The sequence below is a fragment of the Hypomesus transpacificus genome, chromosome 18 (assembly GCF_021917145.1).
Source record: "Hypomesus transpacificus isolate Combined female chromosome 18, fHypTra1, whole genome shotgun sequence".
Classification (NCBI taxonomy): domain Eukaryota; kingdom Metazoa; phylum Chordata; class Actinopteri; order Osmeriformes; family Osmeridae; genus Hypomesus; species Hypomesus transpacificus.
Window position 1 is genome coordinate 12,252,211 of NC_061077.1, and position 18,216 is coordinate 12,270,426.

At 43.8% G+C, this 18,216-nt stretch overlaps 2 protein-coding genes and 1 long non-coding RNA gene across 5 annotated transcripts; 2 read left to right on the plus strand and 1 right to left on the minus strand.

The window, feature by feature from the left end:
• The first annotated feature begins 267 nt into the window (after positions 1 to 267).
• LOC124480376 (SLIT-ROBO Rho GTPase-activating protein 3-like) lies at positions 268 to 9,379 on the plus strand. Of its 3 annotated transcripts, none has more exons than XM_047039629.1 (21): positions 268 to 506; positions 2,257 to 2,334; positions 2,546 to 2,717; positions 2,884 to 3,046; positions 3,410 to 3,472; positions 3,592 to 3,717; positions 3,833 to 3,961; positions 4,256 to 4,477; positions 4,617 to 4,718; positions 4,840 to 5,043; positions 5,286 to 5,370; positions 5,619 to 5,646; positions 5,781 to 5,877; positions 6,195 to 6,255; positions 6,355 to 6,432; positions 6,531 to 6,659; positions 7,432 to 7,537; positions 7,875 to 8,102; positions 8,184 to 8,414; positions 8,634 to 8,676; positions 8,874 to 9,379. In XM_047039629.1, the coding sequence occupies exons 2-21, from the start codon at positions 2,280 to 2,282 to the stop codon at positions 9,021 to 9,023; spliced, it is 2,472 nt and encodes an 823-aa protein (XP_046895585.1). In that variant the 5' UTR covers positions 268 to 506; positions 2,257 to 2,279; the 3' UTR covers positions 9,024 to 9,379. The 3 variants fall into 3 exon arrangements, with proteins under 3 accessions (XP_046895585.1, XP_046895586.1, XP_046895584.1); XM_047039628.1 differs by lacking the exon at positions 268 to 506 and adding an exon at positions 1,309 to 2,120; XM_047039630.1 differs by lacking the exon at positions 268 to 506 and having other exon boundaries at positions 1,308 to 2,334; positions 5,622 to 5,646.
• A 4,193-nt stretch (positions 9,380 to 13,572) lies between these two features.
• Positions 13,573 to 15,347, minus strand: LOC124480413. The gene is made up of 5 exons (XR_006957544.1): positions 15,127 to 15,347; positions 14,780 to 15,031; positions 14,506 to 14,599; positions 14,279 to 14,365; positions 13,573 to 14,138 (listed from the first exon to the last, which is right to left on the minus strand). It is a non-coding gene; the product is annotated as an uncharacterized LOC124480413 (long non-coding RNA).
• A 67-nt stretch (positions 15,348 to 15,414) lies between these two features.
• Positions 15,415 to 17,984, plus strand: ssr4 (signal sequence receptor, delta). Its single transcript, XM_047039698.1, has 6 exons — positions 15,415 to 15,607; positions 16,064 to 16,182; positions 16,474 to 16,548; positions 16,643 to 16,732; positions 16,843 to 16,908; positions 17,164 to 17,984. The coding sequence occupies exons 1-6, from the start codon at positions 15,556 to 15,558 to the stop codon at positions 17,266 to 17,268; spliced, it is 507 nt and encodes a 168-aa protein (XP_046895654.1). The 5' UTR covers positions 15,415 to 15,555; the 3' UTR covers positions 17,269 to 17,984.
• Positions 17,985 to 18,216: the final 232 nt, after the last annotated feature.

Here is an 18,216-nt window from a genome sequence, read left to right on the forward strand (position 1 = left end):
ACATTGAATACAGGTGAATTTTTGTGACTATAGTAATACAAAGCTGGCTCATGCTGGGATGAGTGTTTGAAGTGTTTGTGGTTACACAGTACATGACTGCACTTGGAATGTTACACAGATAAATGCAAATGCCCTCACTTAACTGAACTGTTACTCCCAAGTAAGTTTAGGTCCAGACAGTTTTATCATCTGACACATAATGAACTCACTGTTCAATGGGGGGGGGGGGGGGGGGGGGGGGGGGGTAAAGGGGGGGGGGGGGTTTAATTGAGCCTTTTTCACTCACCACTCTTGCATAAGCTGACACTGATGTCTCAGCGTGTGTGTGTGTCAGAGTGAGGGAGTGTGCAGCAGAGCAGTTTGACTGTGTATGATGTAGGAGGAGGATAGAGAGTTCCACCCAAGTTTCTTTGCTAATGAAAGGGAGAGGAAGAAGAGTGGTTATTATAGCGTGATCGGTGTCAAGTCCGTTTGGACAAGAAGAGGATAAAGAAGAATTCTTGCAAGTAGGAGTCTCCTCTCTGAAACTGATGTGTGTGCATGTTGTTTATGTCTACACTGGTCCTAGTTATGGTAGAGTTGATTTTATTCAACAATTTGCTCTGTTTTTTTAACTACATTTTGAATACGCAGTGTAGTAATTTAGTAGGCTTGTTTAAGTTAAGTTGAACTTGATATGGTCAACACAATTATTGTACTTGTGCACTTTGGTGGTAAATATTTACGGCTTAGGATGTACTAAAGAGAACAGCATCCAAATAATAATAATTTTGAATTGGATTTGCAAAGCGCTTTTCTAAGTACTCAAAGACGCTTTACAAAGTATATATAAATAATGACGACAAAGTGGTTGTGTGATCCACTGGTGATCACAGAGAAAAGGAATGGTGGAGACAGATGGGCATGGGTGACAGAGTGGAAAGATTAGCTGGTCCTTTCACCCAAAATCTTTTTGTAATACGTTTCCAAAGAAACACAATAGATCTGTGTCATTAGAATGATAAGAAAGGACAAATACTTAACATTTCATAAAACGGTTTCAGTTTGAGAACAGTGCAAATAGAAAGATGTGCTTTGAGAGAATGCTGAGGGAAGTATTATTCTTAAAGAAATGAGGAAGTTAGTGTAGAGAGAAAGTGTGTGTGTGTGTGTCTGGCGTGCGTGTGTGTGTGAGAGAGAGAGATAGTTCGTGAATGGGTGAGAGAGAGAGAGAGAGAGAGAGAGAGAGAGAGAGAGAGAGAGAGAGACAGAAAGAGAGAGAGACAGAGAGAGACAGAGAGAGAGAGAGACAGAAAGAGAGAGACAGAGAGAGAGAGAGAGAGAGAGAAAATCATGTGACATGTAGTTAGAGGAGACCTTCTCTGACACCTAATTGGCTCTGCTGGGTGTACCCAGGAAACACCCTGTATAAGGGTTAGGTTAGGGTAGGCCTATACGACGGACATCCCCCAGTACAATACTGTAGTACACACCACAAACTTTTCTTTTCTCATCTCAAACCTGGTTTACAGGTTCAACCCTAACAGTAGGAAAAAGTGTTAATATTCCATAGATTTCATTGATGATATTTGAAATATCCAACCCAAGCCTCGGTTAGCTTATAGGAGAAGTAGGCTAAATACAAATTGATATTTGTAAAGGGGGGAAGTAGACTCGTAATTTCCTATCGCTTAAATTAAAATCACCGTACCCTCTTACTTACAGTTGTAATACTAGGTGCAACCACCTGTACGCTTTTAACACAAACACTCTGGGTGTTGTTTGCCTGACTGGGGGCACTATTTTTAGGTGAGCCGAAAATGCTGCTGCTATTTTTGCAGAGCATGCACTGATGCACCACGAGCCGAGCGCCACATGTCATCCCAAGCTGTCTTCTGTTGTCTCTCCGGAGAGATGACTGAGAGGCGGTGAGAAGCGGGTGGTTGAGGGAGATGTGTTAACAGTCAGGGAACGGAATTTAAGGACGCTATTTGCATTCTGTAAGTGACATAGACGGATTGGATCGTAGCTTGGATTTAAGTGAGAGAGAGTGTGGAACAGTGGATAGCGTCGATTAGCCTAGTGCAAGCGTCTGGCTTGGAAGCGCTCCCTTCTGAATAACTTGGACTTTCACCCCTCAGGCAGGTCACAGGCTGCATACACCAGCACCCACATAACCAATTGTACCGTAAACACAGATTTTGAGAAGAACCCTGCTAGGAATTTTACTGGTTGAGCTCGTTTAAACAGCATGATAATAATTCACTTATTTGCCAGATTGTAACCTTGTTGGAATAACAATGACGTCCTACGCGAGGCCTCGAAAAGTTGTGGACTATGACACACAAATCAAAGGTAAAACAAATGTAATCTGTTTAGCAACTAAAGTAGCTTAGCTTCAACATGGCACAGTAGGCTATACTGTAGGCTATTACTTTAAAGTAGCATGCATGCCCAGACTACTTTCATATTGAGCATTTTCAATCGACAGTTGATATGTCTGTTTTTTTTTTTTTTACTTCTGCTATCTCTCACTCTTTCTTCCCTTCCTTTCCCGTCGTTCCAGAGGTGCGTTGCCAGCTGGTGGATCAGCTGAAGGTTCTAGATTTGCAGCTGGAGCAGAAGACCCAGCAGCTGCAGGACCTGGGCGAGTACTGGAGACGACGTGGGGAGATCGAGGGCGAGTACGCTCGCTCTCTGGACAAACTGGCCGAGAGGTTCACCTCCAAGATCAAGAGGTGAGACAGAAAAAGAAACAGGTGTTTAAAGCTGCCTGGAATGTGTTTATTAAAAGTGCATGTTTAATGTATTGTAATGGTAGCCATTTTTTAAGTTCTTGTCTTTCTCTTCACCTGTCTCATCCTACTTACTCTCTTGATCCCTTTCCTCCTGACTGGTTTCCAGGAAGGAGCCGAACGGTCAGTCGGTGGCCCAGTGTTGGCTGGTTCTGTTGAGTCAAACCCGCCAGGAGAGCAGGGAGCACAGTGGTCTGAGCGAAAGCTGCAGTAACCTGCTTACCCAGCCTCTCACACACTGCCTGGAGTACACACAGCGCCTGGCGAAGAGGGTACTACCACTACTGCTGTTACTGTTGTTGTCACTGTCGCCAGCTCAGCCCTCTGTAATTGTAGTTTTGCAAATGCAGTGTAATTTTGGTTCTACCCTCTGTCTGGGTCTGGGACTCCAAAAGCTGTTTTCTCTACTTTCCCTTGGAATCGGACCGACTGACTGACTCTGACTGTCTTGTACTGACTATTGGAGTTCTCTGACTGCCTTTGATGCTAACTGTAACCAACGGTGACTGATCTCTGTATCAGCTTCTGGCTGTGTCTGACTTTAGCTCTGGTACTGTTGCTATGCCCATTTCACTGGAGTCCATCCAGTTCTCCATCTCACGCCAGACTGTTTTGTCTGCACCGTGTGTTTTCAGAGTAAGGAGATATGTACTCAGTTACAAGATGGACTGTTGAAGGTCACCACAGAGCTACAGACCGTGAGTTCGGCATTTTGACGTGTAACAGAGGGGAACCGACACTGGCGATTATGGATATGTGGACAAAATGTGCCAATGAAGTCAGGTGTTGATGGTGGCTTGTGTGTGTTTACCCACAGGCTTGGAGGACATATTACCAGTACCACTCTGAGTTTTTGTCTGCAGACGGGAAGCTGAAGGAGGCTGAGAAAGTGGAGAAGCAGAAACAAAGCGCTGCCAAGAAAGTTGAGAGACTCATCGAGAAAGTAAAAACTCTTTCACACATCCCACTCACATCTCCTTGTTTGGATTGAAAGAATGCCTTTTCCTCACCCCAAAAAAAACATGTATCGTGATAATAAAAACAATCCTGTTATATAGAGACAAGAAAAGGTCAAAGAGATCCACCTGAAGTGCACCAAGGCACGAAACGATTATCTTCTGAACCTGGCTGCGGCCAACACCTCCATGAACAAGTACTACCACCATGACATCTCCTCTCTCATTGAAGTGAGTGTCTTCAGAGCCGCTAGTCTCTGGGGTTTCTCAAACCTACAATCATTTCCCAACTACCCCTTAGGGATCAATAAAGTACCTACTTTGACTACTACTTTTAGTAATACTACTACTACTGGTAGCAGCTTGTCTTTTGGTGTTATATCCTGGATGGCCTTTGACTGCATGAAACGTTTGCTTGAGGGAAACAGTTTTGACAATACATTAGAACTCAATGTATAATTCAGCCGTGAAACAGCTTGAATGAAGGTTACCCCCACAGCCTGAGCCTGTCTCTGCCCTCCTTAGTCTGCAGATGCAGGCTACCACCTTTCCCTGTCTCGCGTGCTGCGGTCCTACCTGGCCATCCGGTCTCAGACCCAGGAGAGTCTGACTGGAGGCCTGAAGCAGCTCCACGCGGCCGTGTCTGGACTGGACCAGAACCAGGACCGAGACTGCTTGCTTCAGACCTACAACAATGCTTTCTGTCTGTCCCAGTGCTTCCAGTATCAGCCCCATGATGGAGACCAGGTGTGTGTCTGTGTGCGTATGAGTGCATGTGGCTGTGTGGGGGCGCATGGCATGATTTGTGCTCGCTTTCTATGCGTGGTAAGTCTTGCCTGTGCGTGTTTCTGCTTGAAACTTCTCCCTCTGTTTGTGTCCTGCTCAGATGTGCGAGGTGAGTGCAGAGTGTGGGGTTAGGTACGAGCTGGAGACCAGGTTCCAACAACTGCAATCTAGGCTGGCTGCCGTCAACCAGGAAACCGAAGAGGTATCCAATGCACACAGCCGCTCCAACTCCCAAATGGATTCAATGGATTGTGGACCCATTCCATTCTTCTGTCCAAACTTCCTTCCTTGCCCCCCCCCCCCCCCCCCCCCCCCCCCCCCAGGCTGGAAAAAGCGTATTGGGCGCCCACAGCATCCTTCTGGAGATAATCTGTGATGATGACCTAGAACCCAGTGCTGGTGGCAGCTGCTGCAGTACCAGTGGTGGCCAGCAGGCCTATGATAGCAGCAGTGACAACCTGGCTGCCAAGCCCAGTGTGGCCAGGCGTCGAGCCAACCTGCAGGAGACGGAGGTCCTTTACCTGGCTGTGAGTCACGGGCCTTTCTTTACTCTCTGATCCCAGATGAGACCACAGCTGTGAAGAAAGGCACCTATCCAGTCATGTTACAGATGACCTCAAAGAGCATTCAGTGAAATGCATTTGAAAAAGATACCAAGTCGCTCTCCTGCACTTGAATGAATTTTCAAGAAAAATAGCTAAGATGACAACGACTTGACTTAATGTCAGTGATTATCATGACGGTTGTACATTTTTGATCTCTCTCTCAGAAAGTGAAAGACTATCTGATTGGAAGCTCTTTGGTATCCAAGCTCCAGGCCAAACATGATCTTCTCAAAGTGGCAATTGAAAAAGGTACTTACTATTTCTGGTATTCTGACATAACAAACGGACACTTGACACAGCTGTTTCAGAGACAGATTGTATTTTTAAATGGCCACGAGTAAAGCAGAGACACATTTTGAGTGTCATTCTTTAACACCGCCAGTTTCCAGTATATGCATACCGCATAACACATTGAGGGTTAACTACAATTGATGTTGGACTCTTTTAGCAAGCCATTCATGTAAAGGTCTTATTCATTGTGCTCTTTCTACTCCTAGCAGAGGCAACCAATGGCCACAAACCCAGGTAGGCTGTCAGTTTCCTCATATGTAGTTCCCCCATCATTTTCTTTGAGTTCATAATAACATACAAAATACACACGATGCTAGGTGGATATCTATGAGTTGTGTCTGACTAGATGTTGGTTACTCACTCTTCAGAGAAAACAGCAAGAAGTCTTTACGTGTGAGGAAGAATCACCCCGGCACCAAGTTTGATCAGAAACTGTTCACTGGTGACATGCTGTCCTTCATAGAGGTAAAAAACATGTGTCAGACGTGTGTATGTGTGTGGACTATGTTTCCTTTTTGTCCTTTCATCATTTTTGGAGGGCCTTAGAATCATGTCACAGTTTTTTTTCAACATCAACACATTTACATTTTAGTCATTTAGCAGACGCTCTTATCCAGAGCGACTTACAGTAAGTACAGGGACATTCCCCAAGTAAGGTGAAGTGCCTTGCCCAAGGACACAACTTCATTATGCGCTGCCGGGAATCGAACCGGCAACCTTCTGATTAATAGCCCGATTCCCTAACCGCTCATCCATCTGACCCCATCTGACAACACTTCCAGGCCTCAGGACAGCAGATCCCAGTTGTGGTGTTGAGTTGCATTCGTTTCATCAACCTCAACGGTAAGCCATGGAAATCATGACTTGATTGTCCGTATGAGTCACATGTGGACTAGAGGACCTTTCCACCTTTGACTGTGTGTGTGTGTGTCCGTCCATCAGGTCTTCACCACGAGGGTATATTCAGAGTGCCGGGTTCCCAGGTGGAGGTCAACAACCTGAGAGACGCCTTCGAGAGAGGTTAGCCTGTCTGCTGATCTGTCTCTCAGTGGAGCTAGGTCTCCCATGCTGCTGCTGGTTAATAATGGTGGGCAGTGTGCTCTGGGCTGCTCCTGCAGGAGAGGACCCCCTGGAGGACCGGCTTTGTGACATAGACTCTGTGGCGGGTGTGCTGAAGCTCTACTTCCGAGGCCTGGAGAAGCCTCTCTTCCCTCAAGACAGCATGAGCCAACTCCTGGAGTGCATCCGTGAGCTGTTTTATCTTTGATACATTATCATGTGCACGTAAGGAGAGGGTATGTATGTATGTGTGTGTGTGCTCTTGTTGGCCATGTGGGGATTAAATGTCCTCACAAGGATGGAAAACATGACCTTGTGGGGCCCTTTTCCTGGGTCCCATAACTTTAACTGCTTTTTTTTTCAGGTTTTAGGGTTAGAATAAGTGTTTAGGTTAGAATTAAATTAAAGGCAGGGTAGGTACATTTTGCAAACCTAGCAATTTTGGCTTGAGTTCAAAAGGATTCAGACTAAAAATCCCTCGTCCTCCCTTCAAAGCCACCCCCCTCCTCCCAAACACATGAATGTGCTGCTTGTCTACTACCTGCAGGTAGACAAGGAAGTAGCCAGTCCAGTCATGGCATTCAGTCCAAATGCTGTCCTATAATTTCATTTGGTCCAAACAAAATTATTGGTTGTGTTTATTAGTCAGTTATTGGATTTATTTAATTTTACTGTCAAATCTGTATATTTATTGCTTGCTATCAGGATGTGAAGTTAAGTTCATCAAATTTGTCAAAATGTGCTTTTTAACAACATAACCAATCCTGCCCATAGGTTAGGATTAGGGGTTAGTGATTTTTAATGGGAGTGAACGGACAGGCCCCACTGGGATAGAAAAACGAATGATGTGGGAAACATACAATATGTGTGTATTGAGACATCATGAGAGGGTTGTTTTTTCACTTCTGTTCGCACATGCAGCTGTCTGCTAACATGTTTGGCCTGTTGCTCTTCCTCCAGAGATGGATAACGAGGCCGAGAGAGTGGCCAAGCTCAAAGTGGTCGTCTCCTCCTACCTTCCACCTGTCCTTGTGGTCATGCGATACCTCTTTGCGTTCCTCCATCAGTGAGTGCCGCGTGATGAACACTTCCTGTTATAGTTCAAAAGCATTTCACAAAATCACTGCCGTTTTCAGCATGCACAAAAAAAACCTTGGCAAGCTGTACATCTCATGCTTGAGGGGAGCACCAATGCCACCGGTAAAAAGCAGAAGTGGAACAAATGGTTGACTGCGCTGGGCTATTTTGATGAGAAGGCTCTTTTGTAAACTGTCTGAACTGTGCCCATCTTTCAATTTCAACATCCTCCCTATCTTTGACTAGTCTCTCTGTTCTTTTTGCTCTTCCTCTACTCATATCTGTTCCTCTACTCATGTCTGTCTCCTCTGTCCCCCTGTCTGCAGTGTGTCTCAGTACAGTGATGAAAACATGATGCAGCCATACAACCTGGCTGTGTGCTTTGGCCCCAGCCTGGTGCGAGGGACGCAGGATGATGATGTCGTCACTCTGCAGCCTCAGATCAATGCTCTGGTCAAGGACATCATCGTGCAGCATGAGAGCATCTATCCCAGCCAAGCTGAACTCCAGGGACCAGTGTATGAGAAATGCATGACACTGGAGCCAGATGACTGGTGAGCGACAACACATAAACACTAACAAACACATACACTCTCGTACGCGGACACATGGATCCCATGTATTTTGTTGGGCAGCGATCCTATCATAGAAGATGGAGAAGGGGAGTCAGAGGTGGAGACAGGGCCCCTCCACCCCACCACGTCTGCTGAAATGCCCCAAACGAAGGCAGAGCGACATCGGAGCAACTCCAGACCATTCCCCACAGGGGGCGCTGTTGCTCCAAATGTCAAGTTTGCACTCCAGCTCCCCGTGGGGCCTCACATCAGGCCGTCCCGCTCCCTCTCACCGGGGTTTCTCCGGAAAGAGTAGGTACCATCTACCTCTCCTCTCACACTCCTCAGCCAAATTGAGATGAGACAAAGTAGAGTAGAACCTAACCTGGTTATGTTTCCACTTTGGGACTGTACAGGACATGTACGATGTGAATAGAAATGAAGAGATTTAAATGAAGCTGTATGATTGTTTTATCGTTGCTGTGTCTGCGCACAATAAATATATTTAATATTCTTTCTTTTTGTTTTCAGATCCCAAAGCAAGTCCTCTGCTGAGGACGTTCAAGTTGACAAGGTTTGGCATGGTTCTAATTCATCTCCAAATGACTGTTTTGATGACCGTTTTAATGACTGTCTAGGGTCCTTATGATTGTCCTCATCAAACTCAGTCAGTGAACATAATAAGAGGTTGTCTAAACAGAGGGTGGTCCAGGGAACAGAGGCTTCTCTGTCTCATTCTTAATCATTCTGCCTTCATATCTCTCCTCCCAGGAGGTCTGTCTCCAGATGAACTCGGTCTTCAAGGAGCTTTTCAATCGACAAACGCCCCAGGACCTACCCCCCATCACCTCCTCCCCCTCTTCTCAGCCTCCCCAGAAGAAAGGAGGGGGAGCAGGGAGGAAAGGCAAGGGGCTGTTTTGATCAGCAGTCATCTGGACTGAGAGACGGTTGGGGGGGAAGGGTTGAGCCGACCCTCTGAGGGAGGGCATTAGAGCTCGAAGTGGGGGATGACACATTATGACAGCGGCCATTGAAGGGCTAGTTACAGATGGCTGAGTTCAATGAAGTACAGTCGGATCACAGACAATATGTCTGACCGAACACACACACTGTGAGGCATTCGATTGGACAAGGCTTGATTTCCACTGAGAAGCCTTTGTTTGACTGTTTAATTTATGGCCAGTGGTGTGTTGTTGGTTATATTGTATTTATTTAGTTTACTTGAATTACTTAATGTGCACTGCTGTATTCATTCTTATTAATCACTGGTGTATTTTATGTAACAGTCTTGCCTGTCTTTGGATCCTTGTTCTGTGCAGCTGAATGTAACTGTACCTAAATGTATTTCTGATACCTTTTGGCATATCAAGGAGACCGATATTTTGTCATTAACATTGAACTATAACTGTGTACTATCTTGTGCACACATTTGCATTGCTCTCACTGTGAAAACATTTGTCTGTTATATAAAATATCTCAATCTTACTAAATTGATTATCAACACACTTTTGCTTTGTGTTTAATGTAGGCTACTCAACAAGGCACTTATGATACAACTTCAAAAACCATTAAAAGTAGTTACAGAAACATGGTCAACTGATTATTTGTTATGGTAATATGCTCAATTTAATATTGTGTATCAGTAACATTCAAACACTGATGAGTAAATCAAATAGTTCACAAATCTTCTAGGCAGTAAACTCCAGCATCTAAATACAAAATATAAATAATTCAGCCTTGAACCACTTTACTGTAGCCAATCTTCAAGTACAGTGAAACACTTGAAATACTGTTGCTAACTGAATACAGTTTCTTTTAATTAGATCCTGTGTAGTGTTTGACAATATGATTGAGGAGAAGTCAAGTCAAGGAGTCTTGTCTGTCAGGTCCTGTGTGGTCTTTGGTGGGTTTTTATATGACCGCTATATGACTGTGCATAGGGAAACGTTTTCCCACAGTGAGAGCAAAGGAAGGGTCTCTCTCCTGTGTGGATTCTCATGTGTTTCTGGAGTGTGGCAGGGCGCAGGAAACTGTCTCCACACTCTGTACAGGTGAAGGGTTTGACCCCTGTGTGAATCATCTGGTGCCTTCTCAAATCTCGTCCAGATAGAAACCTCCTCCCACACTCAGTGCACTGATGAGGACGTTCCTCTGTGTGACGGCGCTGGTGCTCTCTCAAGTTTCCTGATCTACTGAAACTCTTACCACACTGGCCACAAGTATAGGGTCTGGTCCCACTGTGAACCCTTAGGTGTGCTTGTAGTCGATCATTGTGAAAGAAAGCTGCACCACACTCTCGGCAACAGTACCGTCTCTCTCCAGTGTGGGTTTTCATGTGCACACCGAGGTGGCACTTGTGAACGTAGCCTTTCTCACAGATTCGGCAGAAATGTTTATGTTTTGTTTTGTGGTTTTTGTTCTCATGGGTTCCAGAGGTCCTCCCATTTGTATTATGTTTAGATTTGTCTACGTATCCAGAGCATTTAGTAGATTCTCCACCTGGTATCTTTGAAGATGTGTATGTCAAAGTGCGGCAAACTCGTGTCCCCCTTAGTTTTTCACACTCACTCAAAATTAACACATCAGAATCAGTTGTGTTAATATTTTGTGACTCAGTAGAACTTTGCTTTATAAAATTATTCAAAAAGTCATCAAAGCATTCCGCAGGTTCACTTTTCAATTCAGTTATATTGTCTTTGTCCTCCCGATCATGACGATCATTCACTTTCCCCTTGAGATGCACAGTTTGGTCATCATCAAGTCTCTCTGGACTCAATTCGCTTCCGGTTTTTACACAACCGGGAAAACATTTAGAAAATCTACAACTGCTTGAAATGTGATGGTGGGACAACAGACACATCTCTTTGTCTTCGGGCTCTGTCTTAATTTGTTTCCAATTGGGCATTTGTGGTTGGTTAATTTGAATCCCTTTGAGTAGCGACTGATCCTCTGTTACTTTGCAATCCAGGATCCCAACTAGAACAACACTAAATATTTAGCTGATGCTGGTAGTCTAGAATTTAAAACACAGATGTTGATTTAATCATGGACTAAATGGTTACTTTTTCACATTTACGTTATAGGTTCTTTCGGTGCAAATCACAGGACGCAACAAAAATATTACTCGGCAAAACAGTGGTTTGAAACGGAATCATTATACTTGCAAGATCTCCGGTGCTAGCTCGGGTTGACGCTGATCTTTGAGACTACGGCGGCCGAGGCGTGTCAAAGCATTGCAAAAGCCACAACGCAGCAGTCTCAGCACAAAGGAAGTGACCAACACTTCGGTAGGATTTTTCCGGTAGAAGGAAGGTTTTTAATAATATAATTAATTTCAAAGTATCATTATTACTGTAGCTCTAAACCGTAACTCCTTCGCCATGCATATAGTAACTCACGGATTTGGAGGCGCGTTCTCGCTAAATCGGTAGGATTTAGGGCTGTCCCACTATCAAATCGTGAAGTGCGCGAGGGCTCTCGCAGACATTTGAGCCCTTTATGAAACCATTTTCGTAAATCCTCATTTTTGCAGACTTTGCGTAAGGGAACTGCTCACAATTCACAGGGTTGTGGCGTGGAACACGAGGGTTACCAAGGAAGCCCGGAAGCGAGCCTCATAAAACAAGAAGAAGAAGGCCCAATCCCAATGTCCCCCCTAAACTCTGAACCCTCACAGATTTACTTATCGTCACTTGATAAGGGATTGAGTGCACGAGGCTGCAAGTGCTCAACATGCTATAAATAGGAATGGGACAGCAGTTCGCGGCATTATTACGTTAACTTGACAACGCTGAAACATGTTACACACTATTGTAGGTTTAGGACTTTTTATTTTACGTTTATTACTTTCTCCACGGCGGCACCCAAGGACCCGACTGCCTGATGAATATATCTTGCAGGCTCTTGCCTCACAGAGTGGACAAGAGGTAATTGTTAATAATCAATGTACTATTTTTGATTAAAACGGCATTGTTAAGCAAAAACACATAGTTGCTTAAAGTAGGTGTGCAATACGGTGATTGCATTCTTCTGATTTCATGTGTTCTATATATACCATCTTAAATCCATGTTGTGTTTCTTTCTATATGTAGGCACACCAGCTCACCCAATATGCCAGGCTGAACACCCATGTGCCTGTCCTCAAGCTGTACATGGATGTGGAGCGAGAAATGAAGAGTGATTTCAGGATGTCGAGGCAGGCTTTCAACGGTCTGCTAAATATTTTGCAACAGGAGAGGGATCATGGCTGGGGACATAATTTAGAGGTCCTTATTTTTGTTTTTTGGCTGGCCCATGGGGCATCTTATCGGTCAACGGCACGGGCTTTTGATGTGCCAAAGTCAACCATTTTTAGAGTTGTGCACAGAATTGCCAAGGAGATTCGCAGATGCAAGTCTAAGGTCATCTTCTTCCCCAGTCCAAACACCTTGGAAGAGGTAGGCCGAGGATTTGGACGGCTGGCACGGCATAAGGCCTTCAATAAGGCTGTGGGGGCCATAGATGTATGTCACATACGTATTAAACCACCCGAACATAACCAGTTGGATTATTTGAACTACAAACGGTTTCACTCCATTCAACTTCAAGGCATCTGTGACTCATCTGGGAGATTTCTGGACATTTGTGTTGGTTATGGAGGTTCAGTACATGACACACAGATTTTAAGAAACTGCCCTGTTTATGTCCATTCCCTGTATCCCCCATCTGGGTATTTTCTCTTGGGAGATGGAGCCTACCCTTGTCTTGAGCTTCCAATTCCAATTATAACCCCTTTTAGACACCCATTACAAGGGAGGATGCAGGGACCCTTTAATGCAAAGCATGGCAGGGCCTGGTCCATCATTGCAAGGACATTCGCAGTCATGAAGGCACGGTGGCGGGCCACCTTATGCAAGGCACTGGAGGTTAGGCCCGAATTCTGTTCAGAAGTATCCCTGGCCTGTGCGTTCCTCCACAATGTCTGCCTTACACATGGAGATGTCTTGGAAGAGCCAGGGCTCCAGCCTGAAGGACCTGAGCTCCAGCCTGAAGGACCCCCTGCTCCACTTGAAGAACATGACTTCCAGGAGAGGAGTGGGGCCTACATGAGGGATGTGCTGTGTGCCTACATATCCACACCCTCAAGCCCCTTTTAAGGGTTCATGATCATGCCAGACGATGGATATCTTACTTTGGGCTGAGTCAAATCCCCTGTAGTTTACATACAATACCAGCTAAAACCACCCTGATTTTCCCCATAAACCATTTCAGTGCAGCTTGTTAAACATTTGGACTTTGTGGAGATTAAAGCTTTAAATAACCACATGACTGCCTTCTGTGATTCTTGTTTGTTATGGATCCAAAGATTTTGATACTCAAGAACGACATCACAACACACGTTTGTTTAGCACCACAAAACCCCCTTAAGGTGAAACCTTTCACGCTTCTTTCTGGAAATCTCAATTCAAAGAACACTGCACTGAGGCGAATGTAAAGCAACTCATGTTTAATGTCATGCAGCTTTAAACCATCATCTGACTTAAGAAACAAATCTATAAAACAACATCATTTAAAATTAGGACTTCATAAAATCATAACTGACCAATCCATGGGGTTGATAATGCATGAAAATATTCCAACAAACAAATGAAACAACTACTGCTTTTCCACCAACTTCCCTAAGATGCAAATAAGTTTGTCTATTTGGTCCTGCTTTTTATTTTCCCTCTCTTCCTCCCTTTCATCCAGCTCTCTCTGCCTCTTTTCTTGCCTTTCTGTGTATTCCTTCAGGTACTCTATAACCTCATTTTTTCTTTTTCGGGATTTGATACTTCTGGAACCTTCAGACAGGGTAGTGGATAGCCCAAGAGCAGAGGTACTGGCCACCTCATCAGGCTCCTCTTCAACATCTGAGTCAACAGCTGTTTTGATGATGTTCAGAGGCCTGAAAGAGTTCCTCTGCCCCAGAGCTGTGTGCATCGCGTTGAAGAAAGGCCAGCTTGCAGCTGTTACCTCCCCGCCCTCTGTCCCTGATCTGGTCATTTGTTGTATCAGATCCTGTGTAAAAGGTGCAAAAAGAATACATATTACATATTTTGATCAAATCTTTCTGTTTATAGAAAAGTAGCCAGATAATTCATGACGATTCAACATTAGTGGAAGGATGAAGGAGTGGAAGGAGTGAAAAAGGATTTCACCCTATACTTTTCTTTAAGTTTTCCCATTTCTTAGCTGCTTGGGCGTTTGTCAGACGGTCATCCAGTCCCATCTCTTTTATGACCACACTATTGAGCACAAAGCAAAGTTGGGGCCCGTTAATTGTATTGTCAGAGCAGGACATTTACTACATGACACACACAGTTTCTAGCTACATAATCACAAACTAACATTTCTAAAGTGTAGGCCTTACTTGCTGAATACTTACTGAAATCCATAAGCAGATGCTTTTCTGTGGCCAGTAAACTGAGCATCGTGCTCCATCCGCAGATTAATGAATTGCAGGGTTTGTTGATCGCTCCCTGTTTATAAACAGATAGTCATGTTGAATCAAATCTCATGAATGCATATTTGTAATTTATCATCATAGGACAAACTATCCACAGTTTTGGATATATCAACCATCAGTGAGCTTTGTGTTTTGTGTTTCCTAACAATGTTAACTTCAGGGTTAATTGCTCCTTCCATGCTTGTTTGTTTACCGTTCTTCTTTCTTCGAGGCGGGTTTGCTTCCGGGATTCCCTTGGTAACCCGACGTCTGTTTCAAGTCACAGCGCTGAGGGCATTTCCCTTAGCAAAATGCAGACTTAAGAAAAGGGTGCATAAAGGGCTCAAAATGTCTGCGATAGAGCCTTCTCTCACTTAACAATTTGACATTGGGACAGGCGGACCACCCTAAACCCTAAAGACTTACCGAGAACGCGCTTCAATGTCCGCGACTCCGGTATGGAAAGCTGTATGTGACAAAAACATATATTTAGCGTTCGCGTTAAACGGTGTACGGCTGTACAGTGAACATTTGGGAGAATCTTCAAAAAATGTAATTTACCACGTGAAATGAAGTGTCACCTTATAACATACACAAGCGATAATTCATTCTCTGTTGTTAATTGTTGTATTATTGAATTTGAATAGGCCTATATCTATGGAGGACCAAACCTATATATCTTTACTGAGACTACCAAAAAAACTAAAATAAAAATGAAAGTTCCCCTGTGTCCATGTAAACTCTGATATTTGTATAAATCGTGTTTGGTATTGTTTGTTGGTTTGTATTTCAATCGAAATAAATAAATAAATAAAAGATGACGACGTGTTGCCGTTTCATTCCCATAATGCATTACGCCGATTCAGTACACGTCATTACAACGCACCGGTCAGCGCTGAGGTGGACTTCTCTCTCTTAAGTAGACGTGTGTCAGAAGAGCTGAAAACCAAAATACTTAATTCTAAACTGTGAGAAACACCTTGCAAACTCATGATGATCAGATTAGCTGCCTTTCTTGCTCTTCTTGTCTGCGCTTGTTCTGGTAAGTAAATCAATGATCAGATCCGGGATTGCCAGCTTGATACTTTCGTGAAAGCTAGCGTTAACTAAACTAGCTCATTTCCCCTAGGAAAGCTAACTAACCACAAGCTGGGCCTGCTTGCCTGCAAATGAACAATATCGAATTCATTGAATTAGAGAAAGATACTTTAAACCTTGTTCAAAGCGTCCTTTATTTTAATAGCTAACTTCCTTGCTAGTCAGCTCTGACGTAGCTGACTGATTAGCTGTTAATTACTTGCTAGCTATCTACTTAACTTAGGTAGATAGCTAGCAAGTAGAAAGATAACCATAACTATCTTTCTTAACCAGCCAGGTAGGTAAAATGTTAATGAATTGGCCCTGATGTATTGACTGTTACTGTTACATCAATACTAACTATCTTACTGAAGTTATCGTATGGAGGAACCAAATATTAATAGCCGTTTATGCGTTATAGCTGAAAGCTGCACAGACCCTGTGATCACTCCCTCGGCCTACACAACCTCGGATGCCGTCATCTCCTCCGAGTCCGTCTTCATCGTTGAGCTCAGTCTGGCTTGTGCCAACGGAGCGCAGGTAGTCACACCTGATCATGCACTCTAAAATATCATTTATTACAATCAACACTATTATCCTTGCCTTAAAATACTGAAGTCAATGTTCAAAGGTTTTTGGGATAGCCTTAAAGTAGCCATTGCCAGTTTTGTTTTAGCCTTGGCAACCATTCGACTTTAATATATAGATGTACTGGGTGATGTCTCTACAGGCCTGCACAGGGCCAAAGTCCAGACATCATAGATAAGACCAATGTAGGTTTTTGCCTCCAAGTAATGTAATATGACTGCTAATGCACACACTTTTTGACAGAGTGTGGCGCTGTATGCTGATGTCCAAGGAAGACAGTTCCCTGTGACCAGGGGCCAGGATGTTGGAAAGTACCAGGTAGGACAACAACAATGTGTTGCCTGTTTTATGTTTATTTTTTGCAGTCTGTTACCATAACATTGTGTCCTCCATCTGTCTTTTATATCCTCAGGTGTCTTGGAGTCTTCCCCACAAACAAGCTAGTTCTGGAACATACCAGGTCAAATTCTTCGATGAGGAGTCTTACAGCTCCCTGCGGAAGGTAGGTTTATGCTCTCACACGAGGCCATGTGACTAAGCAGATCCTGTTTATCGCTGTTATGTTTTTGTGAATCAAAAGCCTTTCAGTGATCTTTCATTTGTGTGTCTCAGGCCCAGAGGAACAATGAAGATGTAGCATCCATCCAGCCTCTCTTCTCTGTCAATGTGGATCACAGGGTGAGTCTGAAGCAAAAAGATGAACACTGATCACCACATGATAATGTTGCAGAGAAGTTCACTTTTATTTCTTTGCTGTCGCCTGTGCATTGCGATGCCTCTCTTATTGAAGCCGCCATGTTAGCAAAGAGAATTTATCATTGTGTTTTATCGTTATTTTATTTATAATCTAAATTGTGCAGAGCAGCACTTTATTGAACCCCAAGGGAAGTCGTCTCTTAATATGAGTGTGTTTGTTATTGTGTGTGTGTGTAGGGTGCATGGAATGGTCCCTGGGTGTCCACTGAAGTGCTGGCGGCCCTCATCGGCATCCTCTTCTACTACCTTGCCTTCAGCACCAAGAGCACCATCCAGGCATAGAGGAATCTGAAGCCACCTTTTGTTTGGTTTGACACTTTTTGTATTTTCATGCAGAATGACTGAGGGACACTGAATTCACATGCACACACACTAATGTATGTGATTTGAGATGGACTGTGTCTTATTTGTGTGAAATTCCAGACAATTCCAATTTCTTTTTTATTGTGGATTTTTTTTAAAGTAACATTCTGAGGGAACCATTGTAAACAAACTCAAAATGATCAAATGTACACTGTACACAGACAAAATGTACGCAGACTGTTTGATTTGTGTGAAATGACGGAACAATCTGTTTTGTGTTAGAAGTTGTGGGAAATTCTCACATCCAGAAGAACATGTTGTAAACCAACTGAAAGAAGAACATGTAAACAAACAAACTTGAGTGCAAATGTATTTGAATAACCAGGGCCTGAAAGCCAAGAATTGTTGGTACTCATCCTGACTTAGACAGATACATGTAGATATGGCTTTGAGGCCTTCAAGAGCACAGTGTTTGCCTTTTAGCGTTCATGCACACTCCTTTTCTGTAGCGTGGTTGTTTCATTAACAGTGCAGTTTAATAACACCTTCAGGAGAGTAGTACAATTCGTAAACCTTCCCGGACTCCTAAGGGGAAGGAAAGGTTTGTACAGATTTGATGCATCTGCTTGCAAACGAGGCCCAACATTGTGTGATTGGAGATTTATTCGGTCAAATGAATAAACGGTTTGTTACTACCCATGTTTGGCCTTGTCATGGTGCATGTGATTGTCAGTCACAGACAGACTGGCTCCACATGAAATTGTATTTGTTCAGTTCAAGGCAAGTTAGACAATTGATTCCATTGAGGACTACTGCTCAATGTGATTTTCTGGGCAATTTCATCACTTCAATGAGCCATGTAATGACATGGACTATAAATTACAAGCCCATACTTGCTTTTATTTGGTACTGACATCCTTTATAACT